We start from the raw sequence: 21,833 nt of genomic DNA, 5'->3' as shown, positions 1-21,833 counted from the left end.
AGTCCAGGCAGAGAGGTCGGTGATAGCAGAAGAAGAGGAATTAGTGAGACGAATGGAGCGGAAGCGGTCCTAGTCCACTATCTGGGTAAGACGAGTAGAGGTGCGAGCAAGGGAGGGGAGTGGGAAAGTGGTGCAGAGAACGTAGTGGTCGCTACCGAGGGAGACACCCGTATTAGTCCAGAATGGATCGGCTACATTTTTGGCGAGGGCAAGGTCCGGATTGGTGTCTCGCTGGACACTAGATCCGATTCTGGTAGGGCGAGCGAAGTCATTAAGGACTGAAATACACTCGTTTTGGATGAAATTCCAGAGTGAGTGGCCTTTGCGGGTGTTCTGGGGGTAGCCCCAACTGGTATGGGGTGCGTTGAAGTCGCCTAGAATGACTAGGGCGTTGCGGCCAGCGCAGGAAAGCGCTTTGCGTAGGACGAGGAGTAGAGGGGCTGAAGCGGCTTTTGGAGGGCTGTACACATTGCGAACAAAGAGGCTTGCCTCAGTGCGACGGCGGGGAAGGATTTCGAGGAGCAGATGGGCACAGTCCGAAACGTTCAGCTGGTGCAGCACGGCAGTAAGGTTGCGGTGCACCAATGTCGCAACGTTTGGGTGGGCCTCAGAAGACGGATGAAAGGAGGTGTAATCGCGCAGTTTTACGGGAGCTAGGGGTTCCTGGAGTGCTACGATAGAGGGAATAGTGTCGGGGAGGATATTCTGGAGGTGGAGCTGCAGGGTGCTCCGCTTGCCGCGGAACCCCCGACAGTTCCACTGCCAGAGATTAAGGTTCGGGTAGTGCCTGGCCATGATGAATGGCAGGGACACCGGGCGGAGTTGGAGTAGGTGCCAGGGTGAGTGGGGCGGGGAGCGAAAGGTGCGCGAGGGTGGCCTCAGTCGCGCTCTGGCGGGCTTCTAAGGCAGCAACTCTGGTGTCTAAGGCGCTAAGGTGGGATTCGATGGCGGCCACGCGCGTGTCGATAGCGACGACGCGCTCCTCAAGTCGTGCGAAGCGGGCCATGAAGCGCTGTTCGAACGCCTCCAAGAAGGAGGCTGTTTCGCGAACGACGTCACGCTCGTGTGGCGCGATGGCGTCGGAGGAGGGTGATCGGCGTTTGTGCGGTGGACGACGGGTGGGGGAGGACGCGCGCGAGGACGCAGCCGAGGGTGCCGTGTTCATGGACTCCTCAGCTGGCGCCGGCGGAGATGGCGTTCGTGTAGGTGCGGCGGCTGGGGAAGGAGGAGGAGGAGCGGGAGAGGACAGACGCGCCAGCGCGGCCTGCAGCTGGAGCGACAGCTCTTGAATTTGGAGCTGCTGGGCAGCAATAGTGGCCTCGAGAGCCGCGATTTTGGAGTCCGACGTGTGAGGCTGCGTTATCGAGCTTACCGGTGGTTTGGCTGTGGTGTTGGTAGCGGTGGTGGGGGTGGTGGACGCCTCCGGCCTGGGCAGAGGCGGGAAAGAGACGGAGCGGTGGCGGCTGGTAGAACGGGCACCACGGGATGTAGATCGGCGGCGGGGGCGGGAAGGCCGGGAGCTCTTGAGGATGGGCCCGGTTGGTGGCGCTGGTGGGGGAGGCTGGGGCTTAGAGTGGGTCGAGGGTGACGGGCCGGTCCGGTCGAACCGGAGCTTGCACGGGCGCGAGCCTGTGAGGTGGGCTTCCTTGCAAAGGATGCAGCATGGGACGCAGGTCGGGGGCTCAACTGTATTGTGGGCTTGGCCGCAGCGGCAGCAGAGGGCGGACTTGGGCTTGGTGCAGACGTCCGCGCGGTGGCCAGGAGTCCAGCAGTTCGTGCAGGCCTCGGCTTTCGGGCGGAACGGGTGGCAGCGGTAGACTCCGCAATTGAAGACGATCGAGGAGGGGAGGGTGGTAGTGCCAACGAAGGTGATGAGGATTAAGGTCCCTAGATAAAAAAGTTTTCAAGGTAGCGACACTCATTGCTCATTGCGCCTTCCTCCTCACTCTCGCGCCTACCCCTCCTTTTCTCCATCATTTGCGTCTGTGATTGGTGAATTCGTTGCACGTGATGCTGTTAGTGGATGGTGGTGATATTTATTATAAAGCAAAAGGTTCAAAACGAGTGCGCATGTGCATATGGTTCCAGTCGGATTCTTGCCGCGACGAAAGACGAAATCGTATCCAAGACAAGCTGCAGAAGAGGAGCGTTCCAGTTGACGCCAAGTCGGCCGAACATGCTTCGCCGTGAATTTTGAATATGTCAAGTACTGTGCTGTCGGCTGCAGCAACAAAACAGAAGGCGGTTTTTCCCTCTACAACATACCTCGTGGTATCCGGAATAGGGCACGCCGTGAAGTGTGGCTACAAAATATTTGACGCGAGGACTTCCGTGCAACGCCGTAGACGCGGCTTTGCGAGGCGAGTTGATTTGTCGCCTTTTGTTGAAACGCTACAGAACGCGCGTCTAACGCGCGTCTAGTACGTGAAATTCGTTACAAATATTTGTGCGTATGCACGTACAGTTGAATACAGCTGAAGTGGCTGCACTTTCAGGGACATTTCATGCCAGACCAGTTCGAGTCACTTGCTCTTGAACGCGGCGTAAACAGGCTCAAACGCGACGCTGTGCCAACGCTTTTTAAGTCTGTTTCTGGTACTTGCCGCTGATGGTAGGGCGACGACATGGTCGCAATGTTCATCACTTCGGGACACCAAACTGGTAGAACCCCACTTGTCGTTAAGTTGCGTGCACCCGCATTGCGGTGCCGCGGTCTCTTCCGTAGTCACCCAGATAATAAAACATGCACCACGATTGCCTGGCATCATGATTGCGAAAATGGATGTATTTTTCCAGAAAAAACTGTCATCGCAATGCTGCTGGTCAAGCGTTCGTTCTAGTCTGGCCACGGTTTTTGCCTGTGTGCGCACAAGCGGCTATGATCACTCGTCACAACGTCACAACAAGGTGCTGCCCTGTGGTCAGTCAGGATCACAGGATCCAGCAAGAAGCACGTTAACTGTGCCACATCATATTCACGAGCAAAACACATTCGGAGAAGTGGAGGAACCAGGACGAACTACGACGTACGATGCGAGACGCCATGGATAATGGTGTGAAATATAAAACTATAACAACGTTGCCAGTTGGGTAACACACATCACGCTTCTTCTTATGTTGTACCGCTTATATTCAACTAAGTAACCTTTTATCCTACGTCTCATTTACTTTTCATTTGCTATAAATATTTCTATCCGCCGTAATAACTGAACACAAACATTCCCTTTTTTATGCACGCTTTGACCCTTCTTGGGGGCGCTCCAGGTATATAAGCGAGGAGGAAAAGGAAGGGTGTCGCTACCTTGAAAACTTGTTTTATCTAGGGACCTTAATGAGGATGGATTTGGAGCGCCCCATCTGGCGCGCATCGGCGATGGCGTAGGGGGTGTTGACATTCATGGACTGGAGATCTTGGATGATCTCTTCCTGGGTTTGGGAGTCCACGGCGTTGTAGATGATGCCGCGGAGGGCGTTGTCTGGTGCCGCCATGTAGGCACGTAGGGGGTAAGAGATGGAACGCAGGCGGAGTTCCGATACACGGAGGTAGAGGCGTGCGTGTGACTCAGATGGGGTGCTGACAGTAAGTGAGTTGTTGTACGGATTGATTCGTACACGGTCAGCGGCTCGGGCGGTGGCGTAGTCGATGGTGGCAAGAGTGCAGAGTGTTTGGAGCAGGGCACCGTTAGTTGTAGTGCGGAGGTCAAGCCCCCCTCCCGGTCTGAAGACAATCTTGAAGTCCTCCGCTGGGAGTCGAGGGAGAGGAGCGTGACGACGAAGCGTGGTAGTAGTGGGGGTGGTGTTCGGCGGTAGAGCAGGCGCGTTCGATAGGGTCCAGGCAGGCGGCGTCTAGGTGATGGGCTGGTGGGCCGCGGCTGCACGGTGTGCTTTCACGGCACGGATCCAGCGTGAGTCATCTTCAAACTCAGCAGGGGTGATGAATTCGCCTTCGACTTGGTACTCCATGTCGGCGGCTTGGAGAATTGCGAGCAGTTTCGGCGGAGGCGACGAAACGCGAGCGGCGTCAGCCGCCGGTGTGGCTTGGAACACAGCTGCGCGTTGCGCAGGGGCGCGTAGTCGAGCGTCGCACGATAGCCTCACCGCATCGGCGGCGTGGCAGAGCACAAAAACGGTTCAAAGTGGTCGAAAATGGACGTAATTGGGCTCCGAAGGTGTCAAACGGATCGGCTCATCTTCACGGATGCGCTGGAGAAGCTTCGCGAAGAAAGGGCGAAGAGTTGCGGTGAAACGGGCGAAAAAGTAGGGAGCCCATGTGAGGCACGTCCGTACAGCGTTCCACGACGCGAGGTCTCTCCCTCGAGCTCATCGCGGCGTTGTGCAGGAGAGAATTTCGGCATGTCTCGCCCGCGTTTCAGAGGAAGAGTAGAAAGGGGGATGGGAGAGGAAAAGTGGAAAGGGAAAGTGGAAAGGGAAAGTGGAGAGAGCAAAGGGAGAGGGGAAAATGGAGAGGGGTAGAGGGGAAGGGGAATGGTGAGGGGAAGTGGAGAGGAGGTATGTGGAGAGGGTATGCGCATGCGCAGTGAGGGTGGTCACGCCGCACACCACCACCACCACCACCGCCGGATTGAGCTCGACCTTAAGATACTTCGCATCTAATAACCGCCGGCTTCTAGCCCACTCCCCCATAGTGGGTAAGAGCCAGCACAGAGGTACAAGCGAGCAAGCAAGCAAGAAAGTCCACCTTTCCTGTCGCCCCTAGCCGTCGGCCGGAATCCCTGGGACAAGGAAGCAGCAAGGTCGTGACTTATGATGTCCTGCTGTACCTTGGGCTCTGTGCAGCGGAGCAGAGCTTCCAAGGATTTTAGAGTGTGAGTCGGACATGTCCTTGCCATTTCAATCAAATCTGCTGTCTCGTGCTAAAATTTCCACTGTGACCTGAATACCACCGGATGTCACTTGCTTTATTAGAGTACGGGGTTTGGAAAAAACGCCGTCTTCAATTTTCGCCGCGTAACTTCCTCCTTATTAGTGAGCGTTCGGTCCGCCCCCGGTTATATTTGCAGATTTAGTATGTAGTGTGCTGTGATTTCTTGGTATGCGCGCATATCCTCTCTTCTGTTTGTAATTTTGGTGACTTAGGGGCTGACTAGGGGGTCGACCGGAATCTCGTGATAGACGTTGACCTAATTAAATAAATCGGCGCAAGTTAACACTCCCTCAGTCACGCACACACTCGGGGCCACACCTCCCAAACAGCGCGAGAGCGCTGTTCGTGGGGTGTTGTCGTGTGGTCTTGCGAGTTGTCGTCTGTTTGGAAGTAGACCAATAGCAAGTTCTATCAAGATGTTGATGATTCCATCAGTTTCTGTGGTCCTCGCATTCCCACCCAACATTCGATGATATTTGTTTAATTTGATCGACATGCAAACATCTCTGATATAGCGCGCGTGGGTTGCGTCGTCGGGCGCGATACCAGAGTACGTCACAGCAGCTCCATGATGTTATTGATTAATCGGGAAGGTTGTGCTTCTGGGCGGATGAGTAACATATGTGGTACGCTTTCGCCTTCTTTGTGCAGCATGCCCTACTTACTATCCCCTGACATGGCGTAAGCCGGCGTTCAAAGCTACCTCTCACAGTCATTTGTCCCTTTGACCCGCTACAAGTGTGCAGATTTCCTTCCTTTTCCTGAGGCCATTCTCGGTGGAAGGTAAAGGTTCTTTTGACACAACATCGAAAACTCCTCCTGTCACAGCAACCACTGCGGGAGCAGGGCAGCGCACGGCATTGAAATAAAAGTGCACAGTAAAGTGAGTAGGTAAGTTGTCTTGGCAAAAGAATAGCCCAGCAATGTCACTTGTCATATGGGCTTAGCTCTTCGACTTTTAGCACATGCGACTCTTGTAGCCACAGCAGCTGGGCTCTAGCAACCTGAATTTGTGCGGACGTTCTACCGTTCCTACTAACAAGTTAACCCAATTGCAAATTTATTGCCGTTGCTTTGTCGCTGCCATCGTATTGTCACCCAGCTGGTGGGTAAACGCGTGCCCGCGTATCCACGGCACACGGAAGAGCACCGCATACCCTAGCTGAATATGCATTGAAAAGGCAATTGAGAAGTTCGGAAGACGATAGCTTGAGGCAATTGCTAAAGTTACCCAAACGCCTTAAATGTGTTTCAGGTTGTTATAAGGTAATTTCTGGCTTTAACGCCATGCGGTAATACATTCGCCATGCGGCAGCACTCAACGAGCAGACTTTCCCGCTTAGCGAAGTGCCACTAAAAACGCTATGACCGTGTACTAGCGTGTTTATCCTTAGTAAAAGTTAAGAATAAAAAAAGAGGTAGCATAGACAACCGCTATAAGGTAAGTCTACGTTAAAGTAAAATATAAGGAGAGCACGAATGCAAAGCAAACTGAATAATTATGTACATTCTCTTTATTAGCAATTACACACCTTGTACCTGCAACGTCATGCGATAATATAACTATTTACACTGCGCAGTAGCGACAACTGCACCGTATTGGCTGAATGCTGAATCCAGTATCCTTCGATCTTCGGCGGCTGCTCGGGGAGACCACTTTAATGTATGGTGTGATGACTTGCTCCAGGAATCCGTTGCATGATCGGTCACAAGCTTGTTCTTGTTGCCTAGCGATGACACCAGTACTGCGGATCGGCCAAGATGCGGTCCAAGAAGCATGAAAAAGTGAAATCATTGACGGATTCGCCCATTAACTTTGTCGTTGCCTTTTTAGAAAGAAAAGAATTGTCCAAACCAGCAGGGCTTGAGGAAAGTCACTGTCGAAAGCTCCGCGTTGCCGTCGTTGACACCGCACTGGATTCTGGCTTCAGGGCCCACACACTGTAAACGCCTTGCCTAGCCCTTGTAGCCGTATCCACCGTACTTCAGGCCACCACCGTATCCGAGTCCACCGTACTTGAGGCCCGCTCCGTATCCGAGTCCACCACCGTATCCAAGGCCACCACCGTATCCTCCACCGTAACCGAGACCTCCGCCGACGCCTCCGATACCACTGTGAGCCACGAGAGCGCCTCCATTGTGCACTTTGTTAACGTGATGCACCGTCCGGACGAGGAATGCCGGTCCCGCCACAGCCCTGGCGAATCCGGGACCTCCCCTGAGCAAGACCACGCTGCTCCCGACTCCAACTCCTCCTCCTCCGGCTCCGAGACCTCTGCCATAGCCTAGGCCACCTCCGTAGCCCCCGTAGCCTCCGTAGCCTCCGTAACCTCCGTAGCCTCCAACGTATCCAACTCCAAGACCACCGGCCATGGCACAAACCACCAGAGAGGAGCCTAGGAGGAGGACAGCCTGTGGCAAGTATCGAAGCGAGCAAGAAAACACTGTTAGCGATAAAAAAAAGCAGCCGTGAAATGTTAGAGGCATGTCAGGAAACATTGAAACCACACAAGTAAGAGATTGAAGAAGCGCTTTTTAAGTACAATTCCCCTTGTGTAAAGTTTCAGTGAAGGTGGCATACATGGCCCAGATATCGGGAGTTTTCATAACTTTGTTCATTTTAATTTCTCGTTTTAACAGTGGCTGTATTCAAGAAGTGCGTCGTGAGTGCACACACCTTAAGAGCACCTTCGAAAAGCAGCCACGATTCTATTTGGAAACAATGTAGCGGGATATTGAAATGCCTTGAAAGGAGAATATAGATGAAATTTGAAATGCGCGCGAAAGGTACTCGAGCTCCGTATGTTTCCTTCGTGAATTCTCGAAGTTATATTAGTTTAATGTAAACTATTGATAAACAGTTTCGACCCATAACACGTAAGGATTACTTTCCAAGAAGTTCTTCCTTCTTTCATCTCTCTCTCTCTTCCAAGAAGTTCCAGCAGTCAGCCAAAGTGGCTGCCAGCCGAAGCTTTTTGTTGGTTAAACTTTTTAAAAACTGGTCCATGATCGAACATAAAGACTGCGACCAGAATGATGCTAAGACAGTTAAACACCGCTGAATTCTAGTTTACGACCATAACGTGTCGTATAAGAACGCAGCTTTCTCGAGAAAAGACACCAAAAGTTTGCTGGCAAATGGCTTAGGCTAGCCCGTCTCACAGCGCGTAATTCTGCACTGGTCGTACAAATTTTTCTTCTGTTATTAACGTCTTCAATGCGTTTATAGACGGTCAAAATACTTTATTAAGCCCCACTAATTTGCACAGTCTCACTAATTTGCACAGATTGAACAGTCTTTCGGTCAGTAAATGTGCCAAACATGCCTGTTTTTCGTGAAAGGCAGTCTGCGCTCACTTCTTTAAACGCTCAACACAAATAAAACAGCGAATGATACTGTAACGCGAATACCCCCAATGAACAAATATCCCGCAGCAGTGGTACTATGGCAAAATAGCAATAGCAGGGTGATTCCACGTAAGATCGAACAAACGATGGCTGGTCGACCTCTCAAATTTATTTCAAAATTTTATATATTATTGCCTGATGAGTGGAAAGAAGAGATCCGCAATTTGTTTTGCCGCCAAAAATTTTCTCGAAGCACAGGAAATCAATAATGACGAAGAGGTGAAGTGGAGCGCTCATCCGCTCTGCTGTTTTGGCCAACTTTCGTTATGAATTGCACAAAATATATTAAAGTTAGGTAGCTGAAATTTCATTAACTAAATATATGCATGTTTTTGCTTCTGCTCAGGTATTTTTAGTTTTTATGTGTAGTGTAGATGTTTTTATAAAAAACCTCAAAATTGGCCCAGGGAACGTTATTTTCTTTACTTTGAACGCCCTTATCTCAAAAAAGCCTTGTATCAGAGCGACACAAATTCCGCATTACGTTCTTCGCATGCTTATCTACCAAACTGCCGAATCTTATTATTATAAGACGTTTGAGTAAAGATCAGGCTAACTTCAAGAAAACACCGAACAATGGAAACTTCTGACGACAATTTAAAAAATCCCATTTTTTATATTTCTTAAACTTTGTCCACTTATTCTCGTCCACATCAGCTTTCACAATCATTGAAAACATGTTGCATAATGTTGTTGCACTAATAGTTACGGCCCCTTCAATAAGACCCTTAGGCAAGGAGTGGCAATTCCGACTTCTTGCCCAGCAAGTGTATAAAATGCAGGCAGGATTGAATTTTTTTTTATTAAAAGGCCAGCAGTACTAAAAAAAGTGTCGACAACACTGAAGACGTAATTTTGAAATTATTTGGTCACTGCAGCGGCCACGAGCGCGGGGCTATCGAGCAGGCGCGCGCGCACCCGAGATGCTCGTTGTAAGAGACGGTGCAGTGAGAGCTCGTTTTCGAGTCCTCAGACCGATTGAGTTCGAAACAGCAACACCTCTCGGGTGATTTGAACGCACGTGCACTGGAGCTTCGTTATTCTATCCACCCTCTGTTCGCATCGCAGCTAGGCGCTGATAACACGGCGGAGCTGGAAGCAAGATGAAAACTCTATAAGGGAGCTATGAGCGCTCGCTTCACGCACGCTGCTGCCTGAGAAACTGCGCTGCGCCTGTTGCGATCAATGAAAAGCATGAACGTGGTACTCCAGTGGCAAAGAAAAAAATATGGAATGTCAAAGGAAAAAAAAAGCAAAACTATCGTTAACCGGATGCGCTTGCCTATCTTAGATGTCGGCAGCAGACGGCCTGAATTGGCCGCGCGTTCGGTGCGCTGTTCACACTTCATTCGGCGCGGATAGGTCTTGGGCTTTGCTCTTACTCTACTCCTCCTGTGCGTCTCATGGCGAGAAAGTATGGCTCTGAATGAGTGTATTGTGGAGACTACCTTTCGAAGCACAAGAAGCTTAAAGGAGCACTGACACGAATTTTAAAAAAAAAATCGGATTGTTGCTCTAAATAAAAATACTGGTCTCGAGAAACCTAAAGCGACTATTGTGGTGCCTGGGAATGCATCGTATATATTTTAATTAGCGCCACCTTAAAAAGACACTTTCGATTTCGATATCGAGGGGGTGGCTTCTCAGTGTCGTTTCATAGCAGGGTGACGTCACGGAGATACAGCAACTCGCGACGTACTAGCAGCAAATCCGTCATCTGCTCGTGGTGAACATAAACCCCGATGAGTGAATTGTCGTCCAGTGACCCTGACAGTGATTTCCACGATTTAGGCTGCATGCAGGACGCAGAACTCGCAAACTCGGGGGAACTGTCTTGACTCGTCGGGATAATGACCTTGCAGTGGGGCTGGCTTGCAGATGCTCAGCGACGAAAACTTCAAAGTCAAATTAAAATATTTTATTCGTGTTCTCCGACTCCAGTGTGTGGACAGCGTTGACACTGCATACCAACGAAGCCAAAGATGTCCCTTTTGCGATGTCTCAAAATCGTGTCACTACTCCTTTAATTATTACAAAGAAGCCAAAATTTCGCAGAGTTACCGACCCAGACATATATGCTTTGAAGGAACGTTTAACGCCCGAAAGATCAGTGACTGTCAGTGAGACGGACTACTTGTGCTACGCGTGCTTTTGCTACCACTGCAATGAAAGATCTTCACGGAACGCACAGTTTAACGATGACATTCTGAAAAAGAAATCGACGTCATTAACCAGATCACTGCCACTACCGATGCACGTGTGTTCAAGTCACCCGAGAGGTGTTGCTGTTTCGAACTCAATCGGTCTGAGGACGCGAAAACGAGCTCTCACGGCGCCGTCTCTTACAACGAGCATCTCGGGTGCGCGCGCGCCTGCTCGATAGCCCCGCGCTCGTGGCCGCTGCAGTGACCAAATAATTTCAAAATTAACGTCTTCAGTGTTGTCGACACTTTTTTCGGTACTGCTGGCCTTTTAATAAAAAAAAATTCAATACTGCCTGCATTTTATACACTTGCTGGACAAGAAGTCGGAATTGCCACTCCTTGCCTAAGGGTCTTATTGGAGGGGCCGTAACTATTAGTGCAACGACATTATGCAACATGTTTTCAATGATTGTGAAAGCTGATGTGTAGGAGAATAAGTGGACAAGGTTAAGAAATATAAAAAATGTTTTTTTTTTTTTATTGTCGTCAGAAGTTTCCATTGTTCGGTGTTTTCTTGAAGTTAGCCCGATCATATCTCTTTACTGAAACGTTATATAATCATAAGATTCGGCAGTTCGGTAGATAAGCATGCGAAGAACGTAATGCGGAATTTTCGTCGCTCTGGTACAAGGCTTTTTTGAGATAAGGGCGTTCAAAGTAAAGAAAATAACGTTCCCTGGGCCAATTTTGAGGTTTTTTATAAAAACATCTACACTACACATAAAAACTAAAAAAACCTGAGCAGAAGCAAAAACATGCATATATTTAGTTAAAGAAATTTCAGCAACCTAACTTTAATATATTTTGTGCAATTCATAACGAAAGTTGGCCAAAACAGCAGAGCGGATGAGCGCTCCACTCCACCTCTTCGTCATTATTGATTTCCTGTGCTTCGAGAAAATTTTTGGCGGCAAAACAAATTGCGGATCTCTTCTTTCCACTCATCAGGCAATAATATATAAAATTTTGAAATAAATTTGAGAGGTCGACCAGCCACCGTTTGTTCGATCTTACGTGGAATCACCCAGCATCTATTGAACGGCTTCTGTAGGCATATGAATATTACTGTATAGAATTTCGCTGCCTCGTGTTCTCGTGCCAGCGTACATCGCGATACGACAATGAAGTCTTTACTATGGGCACAGTTGTTAGCCTAATACAAATCACAACGTGGTGCCTTGCGAGACCAGAGAAGTTCTGTACGTATACTTCATGATCCAGGCATCATTATCCAATGTCCAGATAACAGAACTTATTTAACCCTCTCATTATTTTCTTTCGCTTTCGTTGGTGGTAGGGTTCGGCAACCTAGGCGATAATGCCGGAAATTTCGTGGTACGCAAAAAAAGACTGTTTTTGGAGGTTAATGCGCCAAGTTCTATCCTCGGCTATGACAAGTGCGAGCGGCATGGGTGCAGTTAGCTAAAAACAACGCGAAAAATTGAGCAGCGGGTTGTCTTACCAGAGAGTTCATGGTGAGAATGCCTGCGGTATCCACTGGTCCCGGAGAACTGTGTGCTCTGGCGTGGCCGCGGTGTCCACTTATATACCCGTTCACTTCCCTTGGTTTTGCTGTTTGTGTTACACCACGGTGACGTATCCGCTAACGAAGTCAGGTCAGCTTTATCTGCCGCCCTCAAATTCCGCAACCGTTATCTTCGCTTTCACCCGCATGGACACAACAACGGAATGAAAGCAAAAATTTGCATAATGCCTTAGAGGAACGCTGATTCGGGTTGATTAGCCGGGCTTAACTTCCAAGCGGCCATTTTATGGTTCGACACTTCGGTGCGGTATTGGGGGTGCTTCCCTGTCGTATTCCGCTTCCGCCTAAGAAAAAAAAATTTGACTTTATCCTTTAACCACATAGGTTACATCTGCAGCTATTCCTGATGGTAATGCTCCATTCTTTCTTTCAGTTCCAAGATACGATAAGGAAGCTGCTTCCTGAACGCTATATGCACTATGGCAGCTGTGACATAGATGCGATATCGTAGCCAAAATATAATTATGAAGCATGGCCAATACGCCATTTTGGTAGCTATTATTTGTTCTATTTTTCCTGCAGGAACGCTGCGCTCCAGTTTGTTTAATAGGAATTACTTAACATTGATTTTGTGATTTGAATGGAATCTATGTCCTTACTTTGTTTGAATTTCTTAATATTGTTGGTTTAGAACGTAACACCACTACAGTATTTAATACGCTGGAGTTTATAAACACGAAAACCTGGTCACGTCTTACTATTCATTAAAATGATTCTGCATGATTTGAGAGTGAAATGCCCTTCCTTAGACGCTGATGGCCATGCGACTAAAACTTTACCCAAAGCACCTGGGAAGTGACGTTTTGTGAACTAAGATTTTCGTGAGCACTACACATCAACTTCACGGCTTTCAGATGAACAGCAACAGGGATGTGATGAACACCTCGGCGAAAAAAAATCGACTGAATGCACTCATCTGTAAACTATACCCACAGCAGCGCTGGCACAGCGAAAGCTTGTCAGATGTTAGGCCAGTGCTATAAGCTTGGTTCAGACTGCATGTAAGCTACGGCGTAAGAAATTTAATTGTCCTTAGAAAATACTAAGAGTGACTTCGGCTATTGGCTGAGATGACATCGACATCACTGAGTAGACAAGCCGCATCTATGACTGCAGCAGTTTGTCCGCGTAGGCGCCATTCCGACAAGCATTCCAAATTGCATACTGACGTATGCACTTTCGTCCACTCGCATGTCGAAGGAATGAAGTGCGTCAAACGAGCCTCGCAGCTTTCGCCGCGGTGCACGGAACTGCCGAGTCGAAGCTATAAACGTCTCTCCACAAGAGAAGAACCCGCATACGGTCTTTTTTTTTTTACCTTTTCTCTCACGGATAACGCTTCACATCCGGGTCCGATTGCGCTCTGCTCGCATGCGTGCTGGTAACGCTGATCAGATATAATACACCGACCTATGCTTGAGCCAGCTAATAACTTCGTCCCTAGTATCCATACTCCTTTCAGATCATTTGTACTCTATCTCTTTGCACTCAGCTTGTTCAATCGAAAACCGTCTTTTACACTTAGCGGGCGCTGTGGATCACGTGATTCACGTCTTACGGCCTAGTTTACCGAGAACGTAACACGTCTCATAATTTAGTGGTCGTCCCTCAGAAGTCCCCTATGTCCACCGAGTCATCGGGGCATTCTCGGCGGGCCCTAAGTAGATCGAATACACCACGCGTATAAATGATATCTACCAAGGACGTCGAGAAGAAGACTTCCGTGGGCTTTATTGCGGGTGTGAAGATACAAATATTCATACCTGCAAAGCCTTCCGAGTAATAAACACGTCCTGCTCTGCTACACAAAGTTAAATAAAAAAAATCAACGCCAGTTCCACCCCAAGTGAAAGCAGTACGAACTGCAGAGCGTTGATTCGCGTGTGTCCTCCTTGTGTTTATCGTGTGTTTATCTAATCTATTCGGTTGTTTTGTATTCTTTTTTGTGTTTATCTGCTCTCTGCGCCTCTTCTCTGTTCTTTTCGCGTGATTATGTGATATCTTATATCCTTTTCTGTTCTTTTCTGGTGATTATCTGATTCTATGGTCTCCTGTCTTTTGCTTTTCTGCTGTTTGCTGCTCCGATCGCGGTACGTCTATCTCCTGGCGCTGGCGTTTCTCTGCCTCAGACAAACAAATGTACCTTTTGCCACTCTATCAAGCATGGCCAACATCGAGTACCTCATTCTGCGCACGTAAAAAAAAGTCGGCATGTTCACTAACTAAATACAAACCGTTTACTTGTCACAAAAAGCACTATTCTCTTAGTAAGTGAAGGCAGTAAAATGCAGGTTAGTGAAATAGCAGGTTAGCAGTCATAGAATTTAAAATAATGATCGATGTTTTGAGCCCTGTATCACGCACGCTACTGTTTACATGTATGTGTGCCATCGCGCAGCACGAAACTGTCATTCTAACATAATCAAGAAAATTAAACTTTGTCTAAACTTTGTATAAGACTGTTAACTTTACGGAATAATATACTACGGCATCTACGAAGCATCTGGCAACACAGGTGGCTTAGCAGTTACCCAGTAAAAACACCCAGAAAGCCTCCCTGGTTAGTAACGGCAAAATTTACAAGCTGTAGAAGCTGCTGGCTAGTAGAGAGATGCCACACTCTTAAAAAAAAGAGAGTCAAAAGGGAGTCACGTCTGCTTGACTCTCTTTGTGGCAGCCGATGACCACCTTTTTTTCTAAGGGGAGTCACAATGCTCTGGTCGACGCTCCTGAATGAAATAGATGACTCCCTTGCTCCAAGGGAGTCAGTGATGGTTCTGCATATACAGGGTGGGTTTTTTTTAAAAAGAAAGCTTCACTGGCTGCGACTAAGATACAGTTCGCTGCTTTGGCTTGTGGTATACCGAAAAATTTTGGTTGAGAATATATAACATGGATTCGTAAAATGTGGAATTACGCACGTATTGTGTTATGGCTTCAGTTACGATATTGCTGAAACGGCGCTTCGAAAACGTCTACAAGTAAACAGGGTTCTTAAAAAATCTTGCCCCCAAGCGAAACATTCAGAGTTATGACAACGTTTAACAATGGCAGCGCTGACAAATTTGCGAATCTTCGCACGTTTGCAAGCGAGGTTTGTAGATTCCTACGACAGCATGTATGGCAGAAAACATACATTTATTAGTGAAATGGACGTGCATGGTGTTGAACGCACTGGCGATCGGGAACACATCTAACTCGACGGCCGTAAAAACATGTGCCGCAAAGCTGGCATGATAACCGCGCAGACCGGTTATCAAGGCGACGCTTTACCGCGTCTCCTAAAGAGCGACAATACTACCAGAATTATAGCTCGCGTGGTCATCATTTCTGCCCGCCACAGCTAAACTATATCTTCACGATAATCCGCGCGGGCCACCAAATCGCTCAGCAAACGTTGAGCACAGCTAGGCACGCACACACGGCCTCACCGCACTCTCCCTAGCCCCTAGAGCAGGGGATGCACGTTCACCTGCGCCCCCTCCCACCGTACAGCCCTTACAGACACACACAGGGCACGCTTCGCCTCCTCCACCCTGATATTATTCAATAGAGCTTTAACTATGCATGGATGTGCGTTCTATAGCACCAAAACAAAACCGAAACCATTTAGGCGTTCGTGGAGGCTACTTTAATCCAAAGCCGAAGCCATCAATGCGAGACAGCCATTTTGGCCTGGCGTCGTGAGACGGCATTGTTCGTGATCCGTCTCGTTGTGGTCGTTCTTTAGTCCGCCAGAATAATCTGTGTCGTCAGGCGTGATTGCAAGTGATTGTTTTGCGTGACTTTCTTCGTGCTATGCAATCGTGGCGTAGTATCGTATCGTCGGCTCGCTCTTGCCGTGTCTGGCTGATCGTTTTGGGTGACTTTCCTTCCGTGCTATGCATTCGTGGCGTAGTATCGTGTCGTCGGCTCACGCTTGCCGTGACTGGCTGAAGCAGTGTCACTCAGTGTTTGGGAAAAGCAGCCTCCGGACGGAGAAGTCCCTGCAGTAAGCTTCGTTTCGTCGTGAACTTGCCTGAGCAAGATGGCAGCGCATGACGGATCCCAGTGGCACCGACAGACGAAGCCTGTGGACGACGCTCCTACGGTCGTTATAGATTTCAGGTGAGTTCTGCCGGCTTCTGCCTACAACTCTTTTATTCGCTTCACACGTAGCTTTGCCACTTGTCTTTCTGATGTTCCAGTTGCACGGATTTTGCTATAGTGTTTCAATGGCTTGGCAACGACGAAAACCGCACTGGACTATCCAGTAGCGGGTAAAACGGAGTGGTGCGCGCCAATATCGTGTTTCCTTATTCCATACATGCCAGAAAAACATGAAATTGCGAGTTGAAATCTCGGTTGCAAGTCGAGTGTGGTGACACGTAGAGCAACGTTGCACCGATATATATATGAAGGGTAAGTAAGATCAGCTGATCAAAATCAATCTAATGCACCCGGCCCGAACATGCCTGATATCCAGATCATGATTTTGGCTCCTGAAACTCTAGAATTTAGTGTTTCTTTCCTTTGCTACCCAGACGTTGAAACACGTTTAATACGTATTTATTCGCTGCATATTCGAACTTCTCGCCGTGTTTGCTTGTTTGTTTGTTTGTTTGTGTGTGTGTGTGTGTGTGTGTGTGTGTGTGTGTGTGTGTGTGTGTGTGTGTGTGTGTGCGCGCGTGCGTGCGCGCGCGTGCGTAACTGCTATAAAACTTTGATGCAATAGCTTTTGTAGCACGGTTTCATTTAATTGAAACAGTGGTGACTTGATCTTATGATGCTAAAAAATATCATGCAACAAAGGTAAATGCGAGTTCACTTCAAAGTTGTAGTTTCTTTTTTTTTTTCCACAAACTGCATACGAGCATAACCTCATCCTCCTGTGATACTTGCTTTGTCTAATGTGGTGTGGTGCTAGTACCTAATAGTAAACACAACACCGGCTAGTAATAATGGCAGTAAACATACTGCTCAAACGCTGTGTTTCGTGGATATTGGATGCCTTTGTTATACCAGCCGTGGTTCAGTTCGTTATTATTTTCAACACAAAGATACAGTCTACAGTGATGTTGTGGGCAGTGGACAAAATCCCTTAAAATGGACTTGGAAGCGTTACGCTGCGAAGCCCAAGGACGCGGGTTCTATTCCTGACCCCGGCAGCTGCATTTAGAAGGGGGCGAGATACAGAAACTCCCATGCCCTCTGATTTGTGCACGTTGAAGAACTCCAGGTAGTTGAAATTAATCCGTGATCTCCCACTATGTAGCACCGCTTTAATCGCATTGTGCTTTTCGCTCATAAATCTCTAGCAATTATTGCTTCATCATTATACCTCGAAACACTCGCTGTATCCTATTTGAATTCTATTCGCCATAGTCTGCAATGAATATTAGCACTTTTACAGCAGGGTGCCTCATTTGACATTCTTTTACAATGCACCTTAATTGTCCCAATTTCATGCCATAATCAGCTGTTGTTTTTAATATGTATATAAGTCACTTCAGCACTGTTCCTTTTTGTTTGACCGCTTCTCATCACCTCGATTGTTTGAGGTTGAGGTGATGTTTGGTGCTGCACAGTTTGCCCGAGTTTGCTCCCAACCCTCTATACTGGTCAACGCTGGCTGGTGGGTTGTCCTTCCAGACAAACGGAAAAACGAGACCTTTGCCTGTTGATATAGATCTGAAGAAAAAATGGCACATTAGGCCTTTAGAATAGCTGCACCTTCGTGCAGCTGTTCTGAAGCCAGGCACTAGAAGGGCACGCTCACAATGATGCGACAGAAAGAAGGCAGTGAAGGCAAGCCTAGTCTTGTCGTACATTCGCCATATTTCGTGTAGCTGTATACACATTTTGCCGTTTTCTTCGTTAAACTAATAATAACATTTGGCGTTTAACATCCCAAAACCACGATATGATTGAGAGACGCCGTAGTAGAGGGCTCTGGAAATTTCGACTACCTGGGGTTCTTTAACGTGCAGCTAAATCTAAGTACACGGGCCTCAAACATTTTCGCCTCCAACGAAAATGCAGCCGCCGAGGCCGGGACTCGATCCCGCGACCTACAGGTCTTCGTTAAAATACTGCTAGTCTAGTGGTTATGGTGCTCTACTACTGACCCGCAGGTTGCGGGATCGAATCCTGGCCGCCGCGGCCGCATTTTCGATGGAGGCGAAAATGGTTTAGACCCGTGTGCTTAAATTTAGGTGCATGTTAAAGAACTCCAGGTGGTCGAAACTTCCGAAGCCCTCCACTACGGCGTCTCTCATAATCTTATCGTGGTTTTGGGACGTCAAACCCCAACAATTATTATTATTATTAAAATACTGCTGCCATGCTATACAGGGTGATTTTTTTTCAGACAGTACATATCTTTTATAAAAAAAACTCTATGACAGTCACGCTCCAGTAGTACTCTAGTTCGAGGCGGAAATATTCTGCCGCAACAAAAAATGCGTTGACGGGACTAATTAACAAAAACACGTTAACTATTTTTATTTATTGACTTGAGGGCAGTTGTTTATATTAGAAATTTGTAGTGCGTGCCGCTTTATGGTATACCCATTTTTCAGAAATCATGAAAGTTTTACGTAACTCGAGATATTTATTGTGAAATTTTAAGGGCTAAATCAAAACTGATCGTGTCCGGCACACAGAAAACGCGGTTTTTCTGTTACGTCAGACCGGAGCTGCCCGCGACAAGGGAGTGACGAAATTTGAATGAAGGCGCGTCGTGGTCGTACCTTTTCGTGAAAACTGGCAAGTCATCTAACTTGCGTCAGCGATCGCCTGACCTTTGCATGTGGCGTTTGGTGCTCATCTGTTTCTTTCGAGATGCGCGCATCCGAAATGGCAGTAATATCAACCTTTTCTTTCTATGTTTACAGATAAGTACCACACATCGCACCCAAATAATAAGCTGTTTACTTGTGTATTTCTGAATGCTTGCAGATTTTCCTGATCACATTCTGCTTCGGCCCACCTTCATTAAACTATCATCACCTTCTTTTCACGTGTAGCTCCGAGCTTACGTAACAGAGAAGCGACATTTCCTGCACGTCAGGCGCTATCAGTTTCGATTTCGTCCTTGAAATTGAAGGATGAATATCACGAATTACGTGTAACTTTCGCGATTAAAAAAATGTGTATGCCATAAATTGGCACGCGATACAACTTTCTAATATAAACAACTACCTCCAGGTCAGGAATTAAAGTTAATTAATGAGTTTTGTTAATTAATCTCTTCATTGCCATTTTAGTTGCAGCAAACTATTTCCTTCTGACATAGAGTGTGTGCGCGAAAACATCTTGAGCGTGACTATTATACAATTTTGATAAGAAAATATGCGTTCTCTAAAAAACATCCTTCTAATTGTACGGAGGTCATGCAGCGGAAACAGTTGCAGCTGGCTAAGGGAGTAACAGACCCTCAAAGTACAGCAAGTTAATGAGTATCCCTGTTTTGTTCATTGCCGGGTGACACTTCATGGAATCTGGTGTGTGAGCGCTGACCTTGTCAGATTAAAAGGTGATCGATCTGTCTGTCATCATGTGTTTATTTTTGTGCACTTGACTATTTCAGGTTGCTTCAAGACTGCACATTGGAAAGCTCTACAGCTGCCTTTGACCAGGAAGCCTCCTTGGAAACTTCGTGTCTCGAGGTAGTCAAGACGTGTCCAAGAATTCGGATAGCCACGCTTAAGTCTGGCCGTGAGTGGTCTCGAATCAGTGCAACCTGCTGTCCTTTTCGCCAGAATGCCCACTGACCCTGACTGGTCTGGGAACACGACACTGCCAAGCTCATGCACGCAAGCTGTGCACCTATTGGGGTCCTGTATCTCAGATGACTACATGAGAATCCTGTACTACATGAGAATACACATGTTGCATGTTTTGCGCTGTATGCCACATAAATATGTAATGGATGTCGCAAAGAAGTGCTTGATGGCTGGCCATTGATTCCTATTCATAAAAACTGACTGCTGGCTATGCTAATGTTTATGCCAGGTCTAGTATATTGCCGCATTTGACAGCATGAACGATGTTAGCGAAACTATTGCTTTTCATATCTCACTCATTCTGACAGTAATGTGTCTCGCTGTATTTCTGGACGGTGTTTCTGTATTTCAGTTCTGTACAGAACTCTCCATACCACCCACTAAATATATATATTTATATATATCATACCTTATATATATAAGGTACTTGACACACGACGTACGTTTTAGCATTAGCATAGTGCTAAAACGTACGTCGTGTGTCAAATGCCTTCCTACAGTATCAGGACCTTCGTGATCTTTCTGTAGCTCTTATATTTAAGGGTCATTCCATGCCAAGTGTCCCAGACGTGGCGCTCGCACATCGCAGCTTTTGCTGATAAATTTGTGCCTTTTCCTGTGCCACATGGAGTATTGTGGCAAAACATTCTTGCTCGAAAAAATTTTTGACGGTCCTGGCACCCCCCTCGAATTTCGCTTCTATTTATTAAACTGTACCTAATAGAAAAATGTGTATAAAATCTACTTTTGTCTGTTGAGCTTCTAAACTGCGCTTGCGCTATCGCAGAGGTTCTGTTTAGTTGTCCCATTCATTTTTCCGAATTTTTGTGTTTCACTACCAGCTACATAGCTTCAAAAACTACAAAATCTTCAAAGTTCGTGAATTTTTCTTGAGCTATCTGGAACTCACCCAAACCAATATTAATAATAGCCTGATTTCCAGAAAAGTGTATTTTAGTACAGAAATGTTTAGGGGTAAAATAGATTCAGATCTTTCCGAAAAAAATTGTGAAATTAGAGAAAATGTACGATTTGTTGCATGTTTGACCATATTTTTCATACTGATGCGGTCAAAGTAAAAATCCTCGTCATGCGGCGTTTGATAAAAGACTTCATCGTTAAGTAATGAAAAAGTCTTATCAAATCATTTTTTTCTTTTAAGGAAGAAAATAATTTTTGAATTTGGCCCTCCGAACGCGCAGTGCATTTCATTTTGTTGCCACTTCGCCGCAAAGCACGTGGTAGCCCTTGCAGCTGACATCGTCACAGGCAACGGCCAGATGCGAGATGTATGTCAGTGGCTCGTGAGTGGTCGAAAGTCTTGTCACGTTGATGTCAGGGCGACGAGTAATGAATTCGCGTTACAAGTGAGCTGCTTGGCGGGCCCAATGGGAAGTATGGACGCCCGAGAGCAGCCTATGGCGTCGTTGGCACATGTGCTAGAGGCCGTCTGTACAACATGTATACCCTGAGAAAAGAAGGTGTACAGTGGGGCATTATTTCTTCAGTATGTGTATGCTAGTTGTGCAGACGTCCCTCTAGGTCCATTGCCAACGACTCCACATGCTGCTCTCGGGCGTCCATATTTCCCATTGGGCCCGCCTAGCAAATGCTCATTGTAACGCAAATTCATTACTCGTCGCCCTGACAGCGCGACAAGACTTTCGACCACTCACGAGCCGCTGACATACATCTCGCATCTGGCGCTGCCTGTGACGAGTGTCAGCTGTAAGGGCGACCACGTGCTTTGCGGCGAAGTGGCAGCAAAATGAAATGCACTGCGCGATCGGAGGGCCAAATTCAAAATTATTTCTTCCTTAAAACAAAAAAAAATGATTTGATTAGACTTTCTTCGTACTTAACGATGAAGTCTTCTATCAAACGCCCATGACGAGGATTTTACTTTGACCGCATCAGTATGAAAAATACGGTCAAACATGTGACAAATCGTACATTTTCTCAAATATCACAATTTTTCGGAAAGATTTGAAGTCTATTTTAACCCTAAACATTTCTGTACTAAA

General features: G+C 47.2%; 1 protein-coding gene across 6 annotated transcripts in view; it reads right to left on the bottom strand.

The window, feature by feature from the left end:
• Positions 1-6,412: 6,412 nt before the first annotated feature.
• The window catches only part of LOC119402144 (acanthoscurrin-2-like), a 52,381-nt gene continuing 36,960 nt past the window's right edge, over positions 6,413-21,833 (bottom strand). The window contains exons 1-2 of one of the 6 annotated variants that reach the window (XM_037669265.2): positions 11,960-12,028; positions 6,430-7,297 (exon numbers count right to left, since the gene is read on the bottom strand). In XM_037669265.2, the coding sequence (XP_037525193.1) occupies positions 6,842-7,297; positions 11,960-11,971 (468 nt within the window). In that variant the 5' untranslated portion in view covers positions 11,972-12,028 and the 3' untranslated portion in view covers positions 6,430-6,841. Of the gene's footprint in view, positions 7,298-11,959; positions 12,029-21,833 lie in introns of those variants that run through there. The other 5 variants (XM_049418520.1, XM_049418519.1, XM_049418518.1 and 2 more) reach the window with 5 other exon arrangements.

This window comes from Rhipicephalus sanguineus, chromosome 8 (genome assembly GCF_013339695.2).
Source record: "Rhipicephalus sanguineus isolate Rsan-2018 chromosome 8, BIME_Rsan_1.4, whole genome shotgun sequence".
In the NCBI taxonomy this organism is placed as follows: Eukaryota; Metazoa; Arthropoda; class Arachnida; order Ixodida; family Ixodidae; genus Rhipicephalus; species Rhipicephalus sanguineus.
The sequence above is the reverse complement of the archived record's forward strand: the minus strand, read 5'-3'. Positions and strand labels throughout refer to the sequence as shown.